The 21,395-nt window shown below is 41.5% G+C and overlaps 1 protein-coding gene across 1 annotated transcript in view; it reads left to right on the plus strand.

Moving 5' to 3' along the window:
* The window catches only part of MSRA (methionine sulfoxide reductase A), a gene marked incomplete at both ends in the record, with an annotated part of 265,675 nt that overhangs the window by 84,445 nt on the left and 159,835 nt on the right, over nt 1–21,395 (plus strand). Inside the window, one exon of the mRNA XM_079550033.1 lies at nt 9,979–10,047. Within this exon, the coding sequence (XP_079406159.1) occupies nt 9,979–10,047 (69 nt within the window). The remainder of the gene's footprint in view (nt 1–9,978; nt 10,048–21,395) is intronic.

Raw genomic sequence — 21,395 nt, forward strand, 5'->3', positions numbered from 1 at the left:
CACTCTGTTCTGGGTTAGGGCTTTTTCTAGGCACTCTGCACTGCTGATCGTTACAGAGTGCTGCTGTATTCTCTCATATGATGGCATGCTGGCCCGTTCATTTGTCGAAGAGGATAATTATCAACCCCAGTCATTTACCAGCCAAGCATTACATTGCACACAGAAAACGCAATATTAGTTTTATTATTTTTGTTTGGGTTGCTACGTCATGATACAAGGCTGGCAGCTGAAAGCTCTATAGGTAAGTGTACCATCAGTTTGACTGTATGCTGTGCAGAAGCAGGCTGACAATTGTTGAAATCTTCTCGTCCACTTCAACAGAAGCAATCTGTCTAAGCTGGGTGAACACGGTGTTAATTAGAGCTCTGTGACTGCGGTACAGAACAAAAGTGGATATGAGGTTGCCTACCTTCCAGCAACCCCTGTAGATAAGATCATTTTTCTCTGCTGTCGTTTCCTCCGCTGTTTTGATCAAACGTTTTACTGTTAACATTTGTCTGCTTTATATATATTTGTCTGTTTTATTTATTCTGGTGTATAACTCAGAATCTCCTCTGGTGCCAAGGCCTTACTATGATGAATATGCATGTGTACGCAGGTACATATAATCCTCCCACTGACTAGGTCATAAATCTCAGTGATAATATTGAAGGTGATGGAGGTGGAATTCATCTGAGCTGATCAGTAGTTTCCTTATAATTGACACTGAGAAATTGTCACTTTTGAATATGGTTCATTTTATCCTGAAGAAAACATCCCAAATATGTCACGTGAATCACTGCAGCACTGTTTGTTTCTTTCCAGAGTACAGAAGAATCCAAGGCCGAATTCTTAGTTGCAGATATCCATTGTAGATGTCTAAAACTAAGAGGTATGAATTCTGGTTTGAGTGTATTTAGTTTAGCATTGATGTATCTACCCCAAACCTCAAAATGTGAACACTTGGTCTACACAGTCAGAAGATCTATTAAGCAGCACGTGCATGTACAGTCAGTTTATGAGGTCTCATGTACTGTGTGCATGAATGTCACATAGTGGTATGTGGTTTTGTGTCATTTACTGTAGTTTCTAGGGCAGTTTCCTCTGGCAGTTTCCCCCTAATACGTCTCTGATCCTTACATTTTACTTGAACACCCCACCATCCTTTTCCTAGCTGCTACTGGGGGCACCCAGGATTTACATCTGCTCTCTCTCTGGTCTTGTGCACGACCCTGCGGCTGGCTTTTCTCATTGTCATACGCATGTTCCTATCTCCCCAATCACAGATACAGTCTCCTACAGCCTTGCAGCCCATCTACCCTTTCACACTGCCATGCTGGCTTCCCTTGTGGTCCATTGCCACATGACATACTGCTTCCTATTAGCACAGTCACACAGCTACAGGCACAGCTGTTCAGCCACTAATCTGCAAACCCCAGTAGATTGGAAATTTCAGAATCGCTTTTTCTCCCCTTCTGTCTCCCCACTGCCCTCTCCTAAGAGATGAATTCATTTTCATTTTCAGGAACTTATTTTCCTGTCATTCTTGTTGGTGCGTTTCCCGGTAAGAAATGCAGAAGAACAAAATCAGAGTGCGATAATCTTGCCTTTGTTCATTAAAAATAACCTATGTTTTTTGAGAAGTCCATGTGCTCTGGGTTCTGAACTGACACGCTGTGCTAGGGCGCATCACATTTTGTAGCATCAATCAGTTTGTGTGTAATAATCTGTTTGATAGAATGGATGCAGCAGAACACTGTGTGTCAGAATCTGAGACATCATCTCCAGAATACATTTCAAATCTATTTTCAGCTACCGTTCTTCCTTTCGTGACCTATTTTAATAAGTGAGCAGTTACTTATTTTGCAACATAATTCATAATCTAATATTTTCCATTTAACAATATCATGCTTGTTTAATAACAGTTGGGAACCACCGTGTGAGAACAATGACACACTACTACAATTAGTTGCAGGCAGTGAGTTACCATTACGGAGGTGACCTCTATTTTTAATTGGTAGTGAGTTGACAGCTGATCTCTACTGACGGAGGATGATGGAAGTACAGAGATGAGAGGTGAAAGATACCCAGTAGATCATGTACGCCATCTCTCTGCCAGTGCTGAGCACCAAAATGACTTGTCAGATTTGGAAACATGAATGGTTGGATTCTGGCAGCAGTGTTCCAAGCTGAAAATATCCTTTGGGGGAACAAAGTGATTTAAAACACAGCTCTTGGGATTTCATCTGCTATGACATTAGATTTTCTTCTTACATGGGAGCTTGTACAACTAACACTTCTGCTCGTTGAACTGGACCTGAATATAAGAAAGAGCTTCAATTTTGTTACCAGCTCAGAAGAATTTATGGACAAAACTCTGCCATGAGTCACACACCTACTATCACCATTAGCTCTGCAGAGGCCTGAAGTTGAGCAGCCCTCTCCCTCTTGTGTTTCTCACTTAGTGTTTCTTCTCTTTGGTACCATTTACCATTTTGCTCATTAGATATTAGATGGTAGCATGGCACTGCCAAATTTCCACTATTTTTTTCTAAACGTTGTGGTCTTTTACTGGAAATACAAATCAGATAATTTCTTGTTTACAAGCCTGAAAGGAAACCCACTGGCCTTCAATTATGTCCTGTATATTGATGGTGCACGGCAGTGAAATGTGTTATATGAAAAAGCAGTAGGGGATGAACAGGCCTGATAGCCCGTGTATCTCACAGTGGGTTACCAATCATGCCATGAGGAGCTTTTACTGAATGTCTTACTCCTTGCAAAGTGGTTCAACCGTGCTGCTGGCTAGATTTGTTGTTGTGTCAGGTTTCAAACTGCTGATAATCCTGTCTTCTCAAGCAGTAAAGCTTTCTCAGCCATCACAGAGGCAATGAATCTGACACCTTCTCATCGTGGCGTTCATTTTATTGTGGTCCTTCTGGAGAGTACAATCTCAGGCACCAGAGTTAAACTTGGGCTTTCAATGTGTTTTCAAATAAAAGAACGTTCTGGCTATAGGTCACAGTGAAATGCCATCAGCCTGTCTGCAGATTACGAGCAGAGCTTTCAAATGATGTCTGTCATCCCACTTTTCATCACTGTGTTTTAAGGAGGTGGAGTTGTGGTTATGGATGACACACTCCTCTCGCATCCAAAATGCAGAAGGAGGCACTTAGATAGCTTGCCTATTCTGCGAGGAGCACTTTTCCTCACCACTGTTTATTTAGGTGGAAGCAGTCTTTTCCAGGCCTGGCTCGAAGTTGTATGCCCTGTTATTGCATTGGAACTTTTAGTTAAAATGAATCTTGCAATCGTGCTAAATATTAGCTGTATACATCATGTTCACCTAAGACTTTATAAAAGTGAGCAGTGCTTTTATGGAATCATAGAATCAAAGACTCAGAGAATCATGCTGATTGCAAAAGACCTCTAAGATCTCCAGGTCCAACCCCAGCCCACCCCATCATGCCCACTGCTCATGGCCCTGAGTGCCACATCCCCACGGTTCTGGAACACCTCCGTGGATGGTGACCCCACCACCTCCCTGGGCAGCTGTGCCACTGCAGCACTGCTATTTCTAAGGAATTTTTCCTAATATTCAACCTGAAATATCCAACCTGTTTCTTTGGTGCTCACCTTTCAACTCTTACAATAATATCTCATTACTTATATGACACTTTTGCAAGTACTTGCCACTTAGCTATTTTCATAACTGCTTTACAAACGTCTTATGTCTTCTAGCCTGTCATAGGATGACAGATATTCATCAGATATTTCCAGCTCCTCAGTGACCTTGTTGCCATGCGGACGGCCAAGTGGGTGTTTGGTGTACCAATGGAGAACAAACCTCTATAATATTGCTGTGAAAGAAGGAGGTGGAAAAGTGTCTGAGACAAAACAGATGGGGGAAGAGGGGTTGTTCGAGCAGCTGATTGGCTTTAGGAAGCAAATCAGCCTCCTTCACCCCCTCATGGCTTATCCCTCTTCCTCCTCCTCTCTCTATGCAGTCATCGTGCTTGTGCTGAACGGGTGGCAGAGCTGTGTTCCACGTCCTAGCCCAGCAAAGCTGCTAGGGAAGGAGGAGGCTCGTGGTAATTGGTTAATCAGCTATTTTCAATTCAATCCCTGGCTGCGCTTACCATGGCAAATTAACAGTCCTTGTGTGTAAATATGACCCTTACTCCTAGATTAATTTGATTATGGGAGAATCTCAGTTTTCATTTAAAAATAATAACTTTCTGGCCGCTCTGATAAAGCAAGTTTGGATATGCAGTCTAAATATTCCCTAATGGTTTAAAAAACAAAAGATAAATATGAAGAACAAATGAATCTCTTACGGGCGAATAGAAAATAATGTTTTTAAATCTCTGCTATGATTGCTTGAGGTTGAATATTTTGAGAGCAGAAAATTTCTCATTTTTACTCAATGCTGGATCAGCATTCTGTGAAAGCCCAATCTTTTTAAGGTTGCTTCATTTGAGTCCGCAAGCAGGGAGCTCATCTTCATTAATGACATCTGTTATCCTAGGGTTCCTCTCAGGTATCTGCAGTTATGCAGAATGCCCTGTATAGACTTTCTGCACTGCTAATTTCATTCTTGGTGCAACTTTTGTCTGTACTGCTGTGAGAGATGACTTTGCCTATGAGTACCTGACTGCTCAGTAGTACACAAGTGCAATAATGTTGTATGTTTAAGACAAGAAGACAAGCTTAAGTCTCTGTTAATTGCAAGTTGTATTCTGTTAAAGGCCTGATATGTGCTATAAATGCCTTGGCAATGAGTGTATTAGTAATCCAACTTAACAGCAGCAAGTCTTTGTGTAATGGGGCTTTGATTTTCCTCTAGACTTATGCATACAAGCAAAAGAGTAAATCTGCTTAAAGCCAAAGTCAGGCTGGTCTGAAAGGAAATGTATTTTTATACATTTCTCATTAGAACATCTTCTGTTGTTAAATTTCTATTACTGGTGTGATACCATTGACGTACATGGAACTGTGAAGATAATTGAAGGGTATGCTAATAAATGAAAATGTTCCCAAGAACAGGTCTAGGCACAGGTACTTGGTTGTCCATACTGGTAGATTGCTAAGACAGGGTATAATGTGATTTTGGTTAGGCTAATTAACACACTCTCAAATAGTTTCTAGATAGGACTTGTTTATTTTAATGGCTTACTAGTATAGATATTGCCTGTTGCAGGCAGAGGGGGCAGGAAACTGGCATGGCTTGGCAAGTACCTGCTGGTCAAACTGAGGGAAAAGAAGGGCAAGTACTGGCAATGAAAACAAGGACGTGCAACCTAGGAAGAATACAGGGTACTGTCCAGACATACGGAGATAGAATTAGGAAAGCCAGGTTACAGATGGAACTGAACTTGGGGAGGGATATTAAAAACAACAAGAGATTCTGTAGGTACATTGGTCAGAATAGACAGGATAAAGGGAGTGTGCCTCCCCTGACACATGAGAAAGGAGGACTGTCTACAACAGATAAGGCTGAGGTACTCGATGAGTTCTTTGCTTCAGACTTCATTGGCTGCCAGGATTCTCATATTTTTCGTGTCCCTGAACCTTACACTTCTGAACCTCAGGGTGGGAACCAGGGGAGCAAAGTACCTCTCACTGTAAGGACAGAACAAGTCCAAGACTGCCTCATGAGGCTGAATCTGTACAAATCTATTGGGCTGGACTGCATGCATCCCAGGGAGCTGGCTGATGTGGATGCTGAACCACCCTTGAAAAGTTGTGGCTCTCAGGTGGAGTTCCCAGTGACTGGAGAAAGGGAAAAGTCGCTCTCATTTATTAGAAGGGGAGGAAGAAAGACCTGGGGAACTACAGATTGATGAGCCTCAGCTTCGTACATGGGAAGATCATGACACAGATCCTCCTAGAAGACATGTTAAGGCACGTAAGAGATGAGAAGGTGATCTGAGGCAGCCAGCACAGCACCAAGGGATGACTGTGCCTGACCAATCTGGTGGCCTTCTATAATGGAGTGACAGCATGGGTTGACAAAGGAAAGGCAACTGATGTCATTTACCTGGACTTCTGCAAGGTCTTTGACACGGTCCTCCACCCCATCCTTACCCCTAAATTGGAGGGTGAGCTATTTGGTGGATAAGGAACTGGTTGGAAAGTTGCAGCCAGAGGTTTGTGGTCAGTCACTCTATGTCCAGGTGGAGGCTGATGATGAGCGGTGTCCCCCAAAGTTCTGTCTTGTGACTGGTACTCTTTAACATCTTTATCTAACATCTTTATTTAACATAGATGATGGGATTGAATGCACCCTCAGCAACTTTGCTGGTAGCATCAAGTTGAGTGGTGCAGCTGATATGGCAGAAAGAAGGGATGCCATACAGAGGGACCTTGATAAACTCAGAAAGTGGGCACTTGTAAACCTAATGAGGTTCAACAAAGTGAAGTGCAAGGTTTTGCACTTAGGTTAACTTAATCCCAGATGCAGGAGAAGAACTGGGAGTAGCCCTGCTGAGAAAGACTTAGGAGTCCAGGTAGGTGAAAAACTTTTCATGAGCCAGCAGTGTGCCCCTGAAGCCCAGATGGCCTCCGATATCCTGGGCTGCATCAGAGTAGTGATGGCGGAGGAGGTGATTGACCCTCTGTACTCTGCCCTTGTGAGGCCTCATCTGGAGTATTGCACCCAGATTGGGGCCCTCAATACAGGAAAGGTGTTGGGCTTTTAGAGAGGGTGCAGAGGAGGGCCACAAAGGTAATCAGAGGGCTGGAGCACCTGTCCTATGAAGACAGGCTGAAAGAACTGGGCTTCTTCAGTCTGGAGAAGAGAAGACTGTGGAGAGACTTTATTATGGCCTTCTAATATTTAAATGGAGATTATAAACAGGAGGAAAGTCAATGTTTTACACGGGTAAGTAGTCATTGGGCAAGAGAGAATGGTTTTAAGCTAGAGGAAGGGAGATTTGGGTTAGATGTTAGGAAAGTTTTTTGCTGGAAGAGTGATGAAGGGCAGGAACAGGCTGCCCAAAGAGGTTGTGGATGCCCCATCCCTGGAGGTGTCCAAGGGTTGCATGGGGCCCTGGGCAGCTTTATCCAGTACTTGATCTAGTGATTTGCAGTTCTGCTTGCAGCAGGGCGGTTAGAACTTGATGATCCTTGAGGTCCCTTCCAACCTGAGCCGTTCTGTCTTTCTAATCCATGCATTTAACTTTACTTGAGTTCAGTCAGTCTTTAGCAAAGGACAGTTGTAGGACTATGTTAGAAACTGTTCAGTGTTAGACTTCAAAGACTGAATGATGCTAAAGAAGTACTGCAGACCTGAGCAACTTTCGATTATTCTACTGAGCTACTTTTGATTATTTTTCCATATATTATGCTGTTTCACAGACAGAAAAGAAGGAGTCTAAAGATTATTTCCATACAAGTCCAGAGCATCTCAGGAGAAAGGGCCCAGCACTGTGTATCTCTACAGCAGATTTTGCCTGAAGCTAAAGTTGAATGTCAAGACCTCCAGGATATGTGTTGCTTTCAGTGCATGCTATTTCTGTTCAGCAGGGAGCACTGTATGTTGCAGATATCTCTCAGACTTAGTTTGAAAAATGGTAGTTGAATGGTTTGAAAAATGCTGTTGAGACTAGAGCAGCATTTGGTAATTTTGAGGGGAAGTTCCACATTGCTTCACTGAGAAATTATGTAGACAAAAATGCCATCAGCCTGAATATCAATTTTAAGAAAAAGTTTTCCTTTACCAATTGGCTTTCTGTTGAAATCAGAAGGGTCAAGAGGATCACGATGATGTTATAAGACATCCATGTCCTCCCAACTCTTCTTTTCCAAGTGCCTGAAGGCTCTGTAGTCCATTGAGGCATTACCACTTAAAATACCAACTGTATTAAGGTAAGACCTACTTTTCACCAGTAGGAAGCTGAAGTTGACTTTCATAGCCAGCCGTATGTTCACTGCTAGTCTCTGTAGTTTCTAATTTATATGCTGTAAACCTGCGCCTCTGGAATGACAATGACTTGAAAATGCAATATATTGTTTCTGTTGGCAAATTATGGGAAACCTGTCAGATTTTTTTTCTAATTCCATGGGGCCAAGGTTTGGCTGATTTTCTGGGGCACCTCCATCCAACTTGTAAAGGAGAATTAAACGGTAAAAAAAATCCAAACTGCAATATTGTTTGAATAGTGTATTTGTTGAGAAAATCTTTATACCAATATGTATTTTGTTGCTTCCTAAGGTAAAATTTGTGCTTTGTGGAAACCCTTGTAAATTTTGTTTATTTTTGTTTATTTTTCTGCTATTTAATGCACGTAGGCAGAGGGCAGGGAACGCTAAAAAATGTAAAATGAAATGTAAATGTTAAGGAAATTAATTATTTTATCTAGCTGTGATCTTCGAAACAACATTGGAGAATGACTTGAGAAGTCTGAAAACATTTTCTTTCAAGCCCTATTCACCTCTAAAAGTTTAATACTAATTTTAATATATTGAAAGCTTACCATTTGAATTGAGAACTACATCATACATCATGTATGTCATTCACTCTTTAAGTGAAGGCAGCTATCAGGACCAGGGCAGGGTTAGTTTATTTGATCTTGCATGATGTTTCATAATTTTCCCGACTGTTTGCCCATCTCAGATGGCTATAGATCATGTTTGTAATGCAAGCTATGGCTAACAAGGTGGAAACCTCGTGTTGCACTGGCCGTGTTACTACCCCTCTGGAGCCTCCTAACAATTTCCTTTCAGCCCTTCTCTTGACTTGCGTGGCACAGGGCATTCAATCTCCTTAAATGTAAGCAATTGTCTTCATGGGACCTCTTGCACCAACTGCAGATAACCCTGCTTCCCCCCATCACTGCTTGTTGATAAATGTTTGATGCCAGCTGGGATTAGAACTGTGTTATGCCTCTCTGCTAATCAAAAATATTGCTTTCAGGGAGTTTGCAAGGCAGTCCTGTGCTCTCTTTTTGACCTGTTTTATTCCACACCAGATTCTGTACCGAAGGGAGAAATATAATACTGAGAAAATCTCTTGGCTTTCTCCCTGGAATGTGTTTTGTGGACAGAAACCTGTATTGTCAGTTCAGATGATTTTAATCCTTTCCACCAGTCTTGGCAATGACTCTCAGAAGAGTGTGATTAGGAAATGAATGTGAAAATGGCAGTGGAAAAGACTGAGAATATCCTGGTGTGGGTCTTTGTATTTTAACTGGGGCTTTAAGTGCTCTGTTCCTGGTTCTACATACAGTCTTGATTGAGTAATAATTATAAACCTATGATATCACAAGGACTTGAATTTTCCTTATGCTGAGGAGACGAGTGAAAGAGAAGTATGTTGGGATGTAAGGAATATTTCATTTAGAAGTTTGGAAACAGAGCAGTTCTTAGCCATCTTGTCTCAAAGGGAGCAAAGCGAGCTTCAACCATTGTCTTGCATAGAAACTCCCATGTGTGCACCATCAGTGCTGTCCATATACACTTTTCTGCATGCACTGTGTTCCTTAAGACTGAATATCAGTCCTTATTTAGCTTTTATGCAAATTATTTGCATAGTATTTCTGCTTTATGCCCTTCCCCAATGTAAGTCACGCTGCAGCTCAAGGTAGGCATCTGGGATTCATGCATAATCACACTGAAAAACTTGTTGTGGAGGAGCACCATGTCCTAGCAGCAACAGAGAATTAGCTTTATCCCTGCTTTGTCTGCTTGCCTGATCAGTGCTATACCTGTAACAGTCAGTGTTGATGCGTGGTGCTCTGCATGCATGCGTTACTGTGGTTTTAGCTGACTTAACATTGGAATTCAGCTCCACTTTATGTCCTGGGGTCCATAGAGGGCTGTGCTTTTGAGAAATAGGCTCAGAGGCTACAAAGTCCCAGTTACTGGAGAGTCGTGCAGGAGAGCTTTGATAAATCAGACGTCAGGTGTCAATAGAACTCTGAGTAAAAACAGTTACGTTGTCATGGAAAGTGTATGTTCTGTTACATTTTTACGTTTTTTTTTTCTTCTCCCTTCTAGATAAACATCATGTCAATGGAAACAGAATGGTAGAACCTTTCCCCGAGGGAACGCAGATGGCTATATTTGGTAAGGCATCAGCTTTGGAATTAAAGCTTTCAGATGTATTGTGTTAAATCTCTTATTTTTGGGCAAGTTCAGAATCTGGGCTGCCGTAGCCATTTTCTTATCACTACGATCAGCTCGAGCCACTGATGGTTTTGGGAGATGTCCGTGCCCCAGAAGGAGCATACTAAAAGCATTTTGCTGGGTTATACAAACAGAATATTTAATGTCCTGTTTTGTTTCACACAAATTCACAAATAGTAGGTTTTTATGTAAGTCAGGTCCTGTCGGATTTTTCATTTGTTTGAACAAAGCTCTGAAGATGGTCTTTGACTTTCCAGAACTTTGGTTGTGCATAGATCTCAGTTGGGTAGAAAGCTTTATCTACTGTGCTTGCAGATCTTTTTCCGTTTGTGTGACCCCAAACCAAACCTGTTTTGTACTTTGTGAGTCATCCTGTAGATTTCCTATTGAGAGACAACAGAGCTAGTTTTTTTGTTAAGCAAGACACGGACTTCAACTTAATCTGGGAATAGTCAGAATGTGCTAATTCTAGTTTCTAAGAATGAATTTGTGGAATTCACTTGGGAAGAAAAAGGTGGATTCCTATGGCATTTATTCGTAAAGGTTACTGCTGTAGAGAATGAAAAAATTTCCTAAATCTGTTTTGAGCAGTAAGATTGGGTTGTTTAGAAAGGATATAATTCTTTACTAGCTCCTACAGGATGGTACAAAGTCACCTTAGGAAATTTATTGCACTCCAGTAAATATTTATCCATCTGTGATGTTGAAGTAAATCTTGATATTCCTTTATACACTTCCTGCATCATCTAGCCTGATGGAGCCATGAATTACAGTTAGTACAGGTCGGGTATATAAAGCAGTCCTCACTGGTTTTGACCTGAGCCCATTCTAATAGAATACACATAAATATTGTCAGACAACATGTGTAACGACATCTGGAGGACATTTGTAAAACTGGAGGATGTACCCATGAAAGGAGGGAAGCAGTGCTGTATAAATGTCCAGCGTGATGTAGCAAAAAGACAAAAATGCAGCCTATATGTAACCATGCATTAGCAGGCAATTTTACACCTGTGTGCAGTGATTCCAAGACAGGTAATGAAATGAATTTCACGTTCTGTTGAGTAATTAGGCAAAATTTATTAACAGCAGCAAAAAGCTTCAACACTGAAATGAACTACCAAATAAAAAGAACTTTTTAGAAAAGACATAGCATGGATATTTAGAAACTTGAGCCCTGCTCGACAGTTCTTATATAATAACAATTTATTAGTCTATCTGGAATGAATTAATGATCTTAATCTGTTTTCCAACAACTGAGGTATGTTTGTATTTGAAATTTTTAGCAATCCTGTGGGTATTCAAAGGTCTAAGTTAGCCATAGGCACTACTTTGTCACCCTGAAATTATGTTTTCATTCGATTATTTCAAAACATCATAATAAATGTTAACCTGTCTGTGATACTAATGTTGTTGTGGTACCATGGTTTGACAAGAGAAATGGTTTGTGGGTTTCACCATTCAATTATCATAACAACTTCTACAAGTACTCTTTAGTTTTCCTCTGACTCAGTAGCATCTTCCTGCCAGTGTTCCCTTGTATGGGGACTTGGGGGGCATCTAAACATTCTTGGAGTGGTGGAATGGGAGATTGCTTGGAACTAGTAGAAAATGCTTCTCTGTTATGTTTTGAGTTCTAGGGTTAAGATAGATGTAGAGATACTCCTACAAAGGTGGAGTCAGAGAGTTCTGGTACGATCTGATATTGACGTAGTCGTCAGTAGTTACATTATAAAGCTCTTCCTTTACTTTCTTTTTGATGCTTAGATCAGTTTTTCAGTGTTGATGGGGGTGTGGGCATGAGTGCTGTAATTGTCTGTATGATTGTACATCATTTGCAACGTTTCATAGGAAGTAGTATTCTACCTATGGAATTTCCTTGGCACAGCTCCAAATCTTATTAAGTATCCTAATTTTAATCCTTCTTGAAGGAGCCTTCATTACTGCTATCAAGCTTGATAGCTTCCATCGTTTTTAAATTGCTCTAGATTTTCCACAAGCGTGTGATTGCAAATGCTGGGATAGGTGGTGAAAACTCATGCTGCTGCCATCTGTGCTGTGAATAAATGGAAAACCTACGTGTTCTTAGGTTTACTATTAGACCTGAAATATAACGGTATACAAACATGACTCTGATGATAATTGTTGTCATTTGTTGGCATTGGCGTCACGTTCTGATAAGTGGTATAGAAAAAGGATGCTGCAATTCATTTTTGCTGCCTCCAAAGGGACTGTGTTTTCTGTCCCCATGTGAATGGGAATGAAAGGAAGTGCTCAAAGAAAAATATTGTGTAAGTAAATCTTGTCCTGAGATTGTTGTTAATCCTATCCGTGTGTGTTCCTCTTAACAGCAAGTTCTTTGTATTTTAGGACTCTGTAGGCTGGGGGAAAATACAGATGTAATACAGATATAATATTTTTAGGAGTAGTGGTTCTGACTCCACCTTAGCAAGAGAGTGCCTCTGAAATCTCTTCTGCAGAAATATTCTTTAATCCTTTAATTGTGGTTGCACAGGGACAAGACTCAAGCAGTTGTCACTGGGAATGATCCCTTTTCTTTAAAAATACCTAGGAAAGAATCATAGAATCATAAAAAGTCTTGGTTTGGAAGGGACCCGAAGAATCGTGAAGCTCCAATCCCCCTGTGACAGGCAGGGCCACCAACCTCCACATTTCATAGCAGCCCAGGCTGCCCAGGGCCCCATCCAACTTGGCCTTGAACACCTCCAGGGATGGACGGGGCATCACAGCCTCTCTGGGCAGCCTGGTAAATAACCTATGGTTAACCTCACTACTTGCAGTGAATATTACCAATACTGGTGGTAATTCACTGGATTCACCAGATTCATGCAGATTCACCACTAAAAATTAAATGTAAAATGCAGTACTGTGTTGCACATGCTAATCTTTTTGCCTGCTAGTAAAATGCAGTCAGATTGCTTTCCATAGCTCCATCTTCTGCAAAAGCTCCTTAGAGATGCTCCTACTAATGCTGTGCTACTTTTTTTGTGATACAACTTCATGTTTTGATCAAGGGTGAATGTACATAGTGTGTTGTTCCTGCTGCTTTCCCTTTTATAACAGCACCTCACAGATTTCAGCAGACTATTTAAATGATCTTGAGCTTCTCAGGTTGTTTGGCGTCACTCAGCTGACTAAGACACACTTATTGTTGGTTAGAATAAAGAAACGTGTCCTTGTTTCTACAATGGTTCTACAACGGTAGAAACAAGGATGAAATGGTAGATTTCAAGGGTGAGGGTGAGCCTTTAATGGAAATGTTTGAAGGCTAACCATCCAGTGACCTCTTAATCCAGTTTCCAGCCAGTAATGAAGCACTAAGAGCACAGGAGGTATGCAGACATTGCACAAGGTCTCACTGGAAACACTGCAGAATTCTGTATCAAAATCACTTTGTCCCTTAAAGTGAAGAGGGGATTGTATTCAAACCTTCAGCTGCTGAAGCAGATGCAGTGCTGAGTATTGGCTGTTTGGGTTGTATTGTGCTAAAATGGAAGAGATGCAATAAAAAAGTTCTGGAAGTTTTTCCTGTAGTGTAATTTTAATGGCCATAGGTATTTCCAGTATAATTATTTTTTACCCTTAGTGACTGTTTTTGACCAGAAAACAAATAAAAAGAGAAAATAAGCATATATTAGGGGCTTGATAACATGTGGAAAAGGACTAATCTAAGGTCTGGGATGGAGTTTTGGATAGAAGCTGCAGAGCATATGCTTTCAATAAATGGATAGTTCCATCAGCGCCATTGAAATTCTTTGTATGTTTTAAACTCACATTTAAATGCATTGCTGCATTATGCTCAGAAACACTTCTGGTCAGAGCTTCTGAATATTAATGCTTCATATGATAACTTGTTTCACTGAAATGAAGTGTTGTGTGTCATAGAAAGACTCTTATTTACCTTTTCTGAAACCTGGCAAGAATTAATTGTAGTTATTTGTAGTTATTACACTTTTTAAATACAGGACCATATTATGTTGTATTTGCTTGACATGTACTGGCTAGTAATGAGGTAATTGGTTTCTTAATGTAAACAAAATATAGACAGAAGTAGGATGTTAAGTAACTGATAAGATCTAATTACAGGCATTTCTGAATTGGCAGACACATCCAAGCTTGTTCACCTTCTGCTCTGCACTTAATAGACAGCAGCATGTTCCAGTAATTCTGTGTAGCCATATTAGTGTGATATTTTGCCTGTTTTTATGTCCTGTTGAGATTCAGATGTACCCTCTGCATTGCCACAATTCCCACTGCTTCCAAAGGTTATTAAAAAGCAAAAAGGGGATTACACCAAGGTTCTGCAATTTACCATCCAGTTTCTCAGCCTTCGTACACAGCCTCTGAGCATGGCATTGTCCAGCCCCCACATGCTCATGCTGAGCTCCTTGAGCAGGACCTGCTCCTGGCTGCTTCATCCTTTCCTAATGAAGGCTTCATCAGGGCGACTTTTCAACTAAAGGAAAATCATTTCCAACTGGATGCATTGAAGCATTTCCCCTCCTCTGGCAGCACAGAATGTTTTGGCTACTCCTTTCAGCTGAAAGTCACAGGACTTCTAATTGAAATCCTGAAGATGTGTTTGGCAACCATTGCAGAGAATTCTCTGGCGTGAGTCATTACATGGTCCCATAGTTGCAACGTTGCTGAAGGATCTGAGTAAAATTCCCAATGTATTGGTTCTTCACACTTAAGGGAACTGGTTAAAACCTGTGATTAACTTTTCAATGCCATATTAATGTGCACCAACCCTTTTTCTTTGCAGCACTGAGAGACATGATCAGTGGGCATGGTAGGGGTGGGTTGGGGTTGGACTGGATGAATGGAGGTGTTCTCCTACCATAGTGATCCTGTGATTCTATACTAGGCTTTGTGACCCCAGCTGAAATAATAGACTATGGTCAAGTTTTTGTACTTTCTAGATCTGATGGACATTTGGGAAATCTTGGCCAATTAGGGAATATTTTTTTTTGTGTTCTGTTTTAAAAGGTGATTGTGAAATGGATTTTTCCAATGAGATGATTACCAGCAGGTAAATATAACAGCATACAGCAGTTAATCACTGGGAAGTGGCATGGTGTATTTAAGATGTATTTATCCACGATGACTGTGTGCAAGTTTCCTTTCCTAGTACTTGAAGCCCCCACTGGAGGCCTCTAAGATGAGAAAGTGTGTTAAGAAGTCCTTTACTCTGACTCAGTTTTGAATTACTCTGGTTTTATAATGAGCTCTGTTCTTTTCACCAGAAAAAGAAAATCAGAGGAAAAAGTTTGGACCCCCAGAGAAATACCTTTGTTTTAGGTAGCTAGAAAAGATCAAACAGATTTTCTCTGTTGCTCAGAAAAGGAAAAAAAAAAGAAAACTTTAAACCATGCTACACGTCAGAAGATATTACATCTCTGTCTGAAGAGAATATAAGACTTCATGATGTGGAAACAGGTGTGTGTGCTGTGACCCAAATTGTAGGAGAAACATGTACAGCAGTATTAGCAGATGTTACTGGGATCAGGTTGTGGAAGAACTGAGAGCCAGAGGGAACATCTTCCAGAAGGATTCATGTTTCTCATGCTAATTCTCTTTCAGCATCTTGGAAAAGTGAAGGAAGTGTACTAAGTGGCAGGACTTGTACAGTTCTTCACAGTATGTGTATTAAAGAAATATATCACTATTTCCCATTTTCCTTTTGTTTTATCTTCCATATACTGACTTACAGCCTCTTTTTAGTGCCTCTTCCAGAGAATTGAAACACAGCCCACTTCCCTGCCTCCATCATCTGGTCTGGGCTCATGCTTGTTTCCAATGGTGCTTAAACATCCTGCTCATAGCCTTGCCAAAAGGTCAGTGCTCTGTTTGCTGGTCAGACCTTCAGGAGTTGGGTCAGCAGAAAGCAATTGCATTCTTTATTTAGATCATAGAATCATAGAATGGCCTGGGTTGAGAAAGACCACAGTGCTCATCCAGTTCCAACCCCCTGCTATGTGCAGGGTTGCCAACCAGCAGACCAGGCTGCCCAGAGCCACATCCAGCCTGGAATTCTAACCAGGTAGACCTATAGTGATGAACACATAAATGAGGATCATTCCAAGGCCCTTTGAAAATTAAAAAAAAAATTATTTAATTTCAGTTGTGCTATGGTACATCGTTTACGTTATGCATTAAATGCTGGTGATCTGATTTGATAGCACTGTGCATCACGAGTGCAGAGCACTATGTGAGACAGACTCGGACAGATATAAAATAGTACAAGTCTGCTTGGTCTTTGCCAAGGACATTGCCAGACATATATAAGCACTAATAAAGAACAATAAAGTATGCCTAATGCAAAGTGAAAGCTGTCCTTGATCAGCACAGCCCTTCATAACATTCTTGTATTTCAAAGGATCCACGTCTCTTTGCTACTGAAAACAAAAGTAATGTGGCCTTCAAACACAATATCTGTCCTTCTCCATCAGGGACTTGTTTATGTTAATTTAGCTTTCTTGAGGTAATGAAGAATTTAGCTTTGTGTGGATTTCCACTTAGAGTATGTACTGCACATTAGTGCAGATCCAGAGGCTCTTAAAAGTAAATCAGCTCACAGCTTTCCAGTCCATATTATTCACCTTAAAACAGCCATTTAATGATGTTTTTTGGGGACTTTCTTGCTTAGTGAGAAAGTTTTTTAGTTTACATGATTTCAGAGATAGGGCTCAGTGATCTCCAGTGGCAGGAATTGACTCTAATGCCTGTTTTATTTTCTCTGCAAAAAGCCAGCACAGAGCACCTAGATTACTTGAGCTATGTAAAAGCATTGCAGAGAGGTAATTACTTGCCTATGATAAATAGGGATATATCAGTGACTAGGATGAACATATGCTTGGCATCATTCTGAGTTGGTTTAAGTTTGAAATAGAAGTAAATTATCCTGTTAATGACTAGAGGCTGCCCTCATCAGATTTATGCTGCTTTGTGGGAGAGATATGTGTGCGTGTGTGTGTGTATGTGCTGGGATATACACACACACACATTTACAATACAAATTTACCCTTAGATTCCTGTTCATAAAGCATAGAGCATAGTGACGTGACATAAAACGTACAGAATCACAATGTTTCGCTCTATTCAGCCATGAAAAATGTGATGCTAATTGTCTGTAGTTACAACAGCAGAGAAAAAAACATCTGAGGAGGTTTTTGGAGGTGTAACACTGTGTTGTTTTGGTAATTGTAGACATCCTCTGCCATTCACTAAGTATTTTCAGCTCAACTTACCAATTGTAGTGGATTTATCCTCCTAGCAGTACGTCACAGACCGACAGTTTTAGAACTGGGGATAATGAGACAGGGCAATTAGGGTTCTACATGAAAGAAAGAAAGACAGAAGGAAAGCGTTACGTATAGGGTTACTTGGCATGGGAAAATTTAGTGTCATTTTTCTGACTTTTAGGAGCTTTTTTCCCTTTATGAAACCATAATCAGGTTATTGGTGATCTAAAAAAAGTATCTTGCTTAAAATCTGAGATAGAAAAACCTTCACATGTTTTTTGAAATTCTTGCTTAGAAACACTCCGAAGCTCAGGGGAATCAACTGGAATCTTTACAGGTCATCAGCCTGGAATTAATCTCAATAAACTTTCTAATCCAAAGTTGTCTTCAAGAATTCCTCCCTGGTCAGAGAAGATGCATTTGGAGGTCAGAACACAACAGTTCCTGCCTTAGGAAGGAATGAATCACCCTTTGTATTCTATCAGAAGCTGTCTAGCTTCGACCAGGGAGAGTTCATTCATTTCCATAAACGTGTTGCAGATATTTTATGCCACGTGAAGTGTTTTAGGGCATTTGAGATGTCCACAGGGCATTGCGACAAGTCTCAGGAGATCTGTGCTCTTCTGAGCTAGTAGCTGAAAGCCAGATAGAAGGAATTATCATAGAATCAGAGAACCATGAAGGTTGAAGAAGAGCACTAAGATCCTCAAGTCCAACCCCAGCCCACCCCACCATGCCCACTGTGTCCCTCAGTGCCACATCCCCATGGTTCTGGAGCCTCTCCAGAGATGGTGACCCCACCACCTCCCTGGGCAGCTGTGCCACTGCAGCACTGCTCTTTTGGAGAAGAAATTTCCCATAACATCCAACTGGATATCAGGGATGTCCAAAATGATATTAGATACTTAAGCTTAGGGATTCTATAGCAGATAAATATGCCTGTATGTAAATGTAAGATATCAGTGTCTATAGGTGGGATAGTTGTCTGATCTTCTGTTACAGCCCTTGGAAAGCTCATCTGCAAGGCAGAAACTGTTGCACATGTTGGTTTACAGTGACACTTTACATATATTTATATATATATTTTATATACTTTCTGGATCTCCAGCTTCCAAGGACACAGGCCAACCTGTTTTGCAAGTGCTGTTCTTACACTAGTCTTGTAAAGAACCTCTTCATAAGGCATCTCAGGTGGCCACCAGTTGCCTTCATTTTTGTGTTCCTTTTGTTTCCTACTGACCATAACAGGGGACACCTTTGCTAATATGAGAACACCTATTTGCACAGACCGAAATGCAGTTTAAGTCTGCATACTTAAGCACAGAAGCTTTTATTTACAGTTTTGGATGTTAGCGAAGAAGAATTGCTTCTTGAGTATTTCCCCCCGAGTCCCTTATCTCGGTATTTGTCTGCCACATTATCATAGAACCATAGAATGGTTTGAGTTGGAATGGACCATTATAGGTCATCTGGTCCCACTGCCTGCACTGAGCAGGGACACCCACAGCTCCATCAGTGCTCACAGCCCATCCAGCCTGACCTTGGCTGTCTGCAGGGATGGGGCACCACCACCACTCTGTGCAACCTGTGCCAGTGCCTCACTGCCCTTATAGCCAATCTAAATCTCTTCTCTTTGAGCTTGAAGCCATTCCCCCTTGTCCTTTCCCAACAAAGCCTGCTAAAGAGGGTTCCCTTCTTCCTTATAGCCCTCCTTTAGATATGAATTTACCACTGTATTTAGGATAATGACCACATTACTAAGATTACTTTCAATGACAGACTGTGCTGGCTAGTACTGGCTGCCTGATTATTCTGGACAACATGCAAAAGTCTGCTGTCTTCAGAAGAGAAAAATCCACTGCTTAAAGGGTCAAACAGAGTCTCGTTTCGTATTTTCCTATTAGAATACCAACTGGCTTTGCTCTCTGTGCAGGATGCATGCCATAAAAAAAAATAAAACAACCACAAAACAAAGTATGAAAACAACCCCTCTCCAAAACACACAAACATCTAAAAAGAAAGAATTAATACGAGCAGTTTTTCAAATAAGATAAGATGCACTAATCACAAAAAAAATCTGATTTGAGTTGAACTGTAAGTAATTTTGAAACAGCCGTAGTTATTTGTTTGTGAGCCAGGAAAAACAGCATGCAATATGTCAGGCTTTGAGATAAAATTTATTGGTGTGTCATTGGCTTAAATCCAACACTGTGCTTATAAATAATATAATCCTAGTGTGACACATTTCTGCTTGAACCTTGACTGAAAATTATTGAGAATCACATTATGAATTATGTAGAAGCAGTCACGCATTCAAGTCAAAAGGATGTAACTGGAGTGAAATGTTGAAATGGATTTGTAATTAGGTACACTGTCTAAAGATGCAGAGTTGCAGAAAGGGGCAAGGTGTCTTTCCATGTACCCAAAGGTATAACATGGAGCCTTGCTGTTGACTGAGGCCTACGGTCATGAGGCTCTTATTGACTCATTTTTCTAGGATGTGAAGCAACCTTTCTCTCTCCCATGCTATTGACACCATCTCTGGTGTCTAATTTTTGTTTCGGTGTGACCCAAGGCTCCAGACAAGCTCTTGACAGTACCTACATACAGTCCATCTGCACAGCAGGTTAGGAGTCACTCAGTGCAATTCAGTGAAATGCATCTGATAAGCCAAGAGAGGACATGTTTAGGATTTTAAGCGTTAGAATGGCTGTACTCAGAATCCTCTGTGACAGAAAAAGAGAATTTCAATTGCTTTAAGTTGAAGGAGGGAAGATTTATGTTGATGTCGAGGCAAAGTTCTTTCCTATGAGAGCGGTGAGGTGCTGGAACAGCTGCCCAGAGAGGCTGTGGATGCCCCGTCCATCCCTGGAGGTGTTCAAGGCCAGGTTGGATGGGGCCCTGGGCAGCCTGGGCTGCTATGAAACGTGAAGGGTGGTGGCCCTGCGTGTGGTGGGGGGGAGTTGGAGGTCCCTTCCAACCCAACCATTCTGTGATTCTGTGATTCCGTGATTCTGTGATAATACGAGTGTGCTACTATGGTAAAGATTAGGGCATATTTTAGATGTAGGACTTGGTTTTTAGTAGCTAGCACGATCCCTCTTCAAATCATTGTGTAGTTGCTGTTTGGCCATGGAAAGTAGCAGTTATTTGTAGTCCACTGCAGAAATTCACTGCAAATTCTGGTCCTTCTCTTATGTGTACTGCTTTGTCTCCAGGCTCTCTTAGAATCATAGAGCCATTAGGGTTAGAAAACACCTCTAAGATCCTTAGCTCCAACCCCAACCCATGCCCGCTGCCCACATCCCTCAGTGCCACATCCCCACGGTTCTGGAACCCCTCCAGGTTTGGTGACCCCATCACCTCTCTGGGCAGCTGTGCCACTGCAGCACTGCTCTTCATGAGAAGAAATATTTCCTAATATCCAACCTGAACCTGCGCTGGTGCAACTTGAGGCCACCACCTCTTGTTACGTTACTGGGAGCAGAGGCTGATTCCCACCTCACCACAACCTCATTTCAGGGCATTGGAGGGAGTGATGAGGTCACGCCTGTGCTCCTCTGCTCCAGGCTGACCCATCCCAGTTCCTTCAGCTACCCTCCATAACACTTTGTGCTCCAGACCACTCACACTTTAACTGCCCTTCTCTGGATGTGTTCCAGTGCCTCAATGTCTTTGTTGCAGTGAGGGGCCCAAACCTGAACACAGTACTTGAGGTGCAGCATCACCAGTGCTGAGTACGGGGGGATAATTACCTCCTGTGGCTGCACTATTTCTGATACAAGCCAGGAAGCCATTGACCTTCTTGTGGATATGGCCACCAGGGGCAAACTGTTGGCTCATGTTCAGCCAGCTGTTGACAATCACCCCCAGATCCTTTTCCTCTTTGTAGCTTGCCACTAGATACACGTGCTTCTTGGAATAGGTCACCCTGAGTATCACACATCACCCTGAGAAGCAGAATGAAGTTTTGTTTCTTCTACTCTGTACTGCCCCCCTAGTGCTGTCCTACCAGATCTTGTG

This window comes from Tetrao urogallus (genome assembly GCF_951394365.1).
Source record: "Tetrao urogallus genome assembly, chromosome: 2".
In the NCBI taxonomy this organism is placed as follows: Eukaryota; Metazoa; Chordata; class Aves; order Galliformes; family Phasianidae; genus Tetrao; species Tetrao urogallus.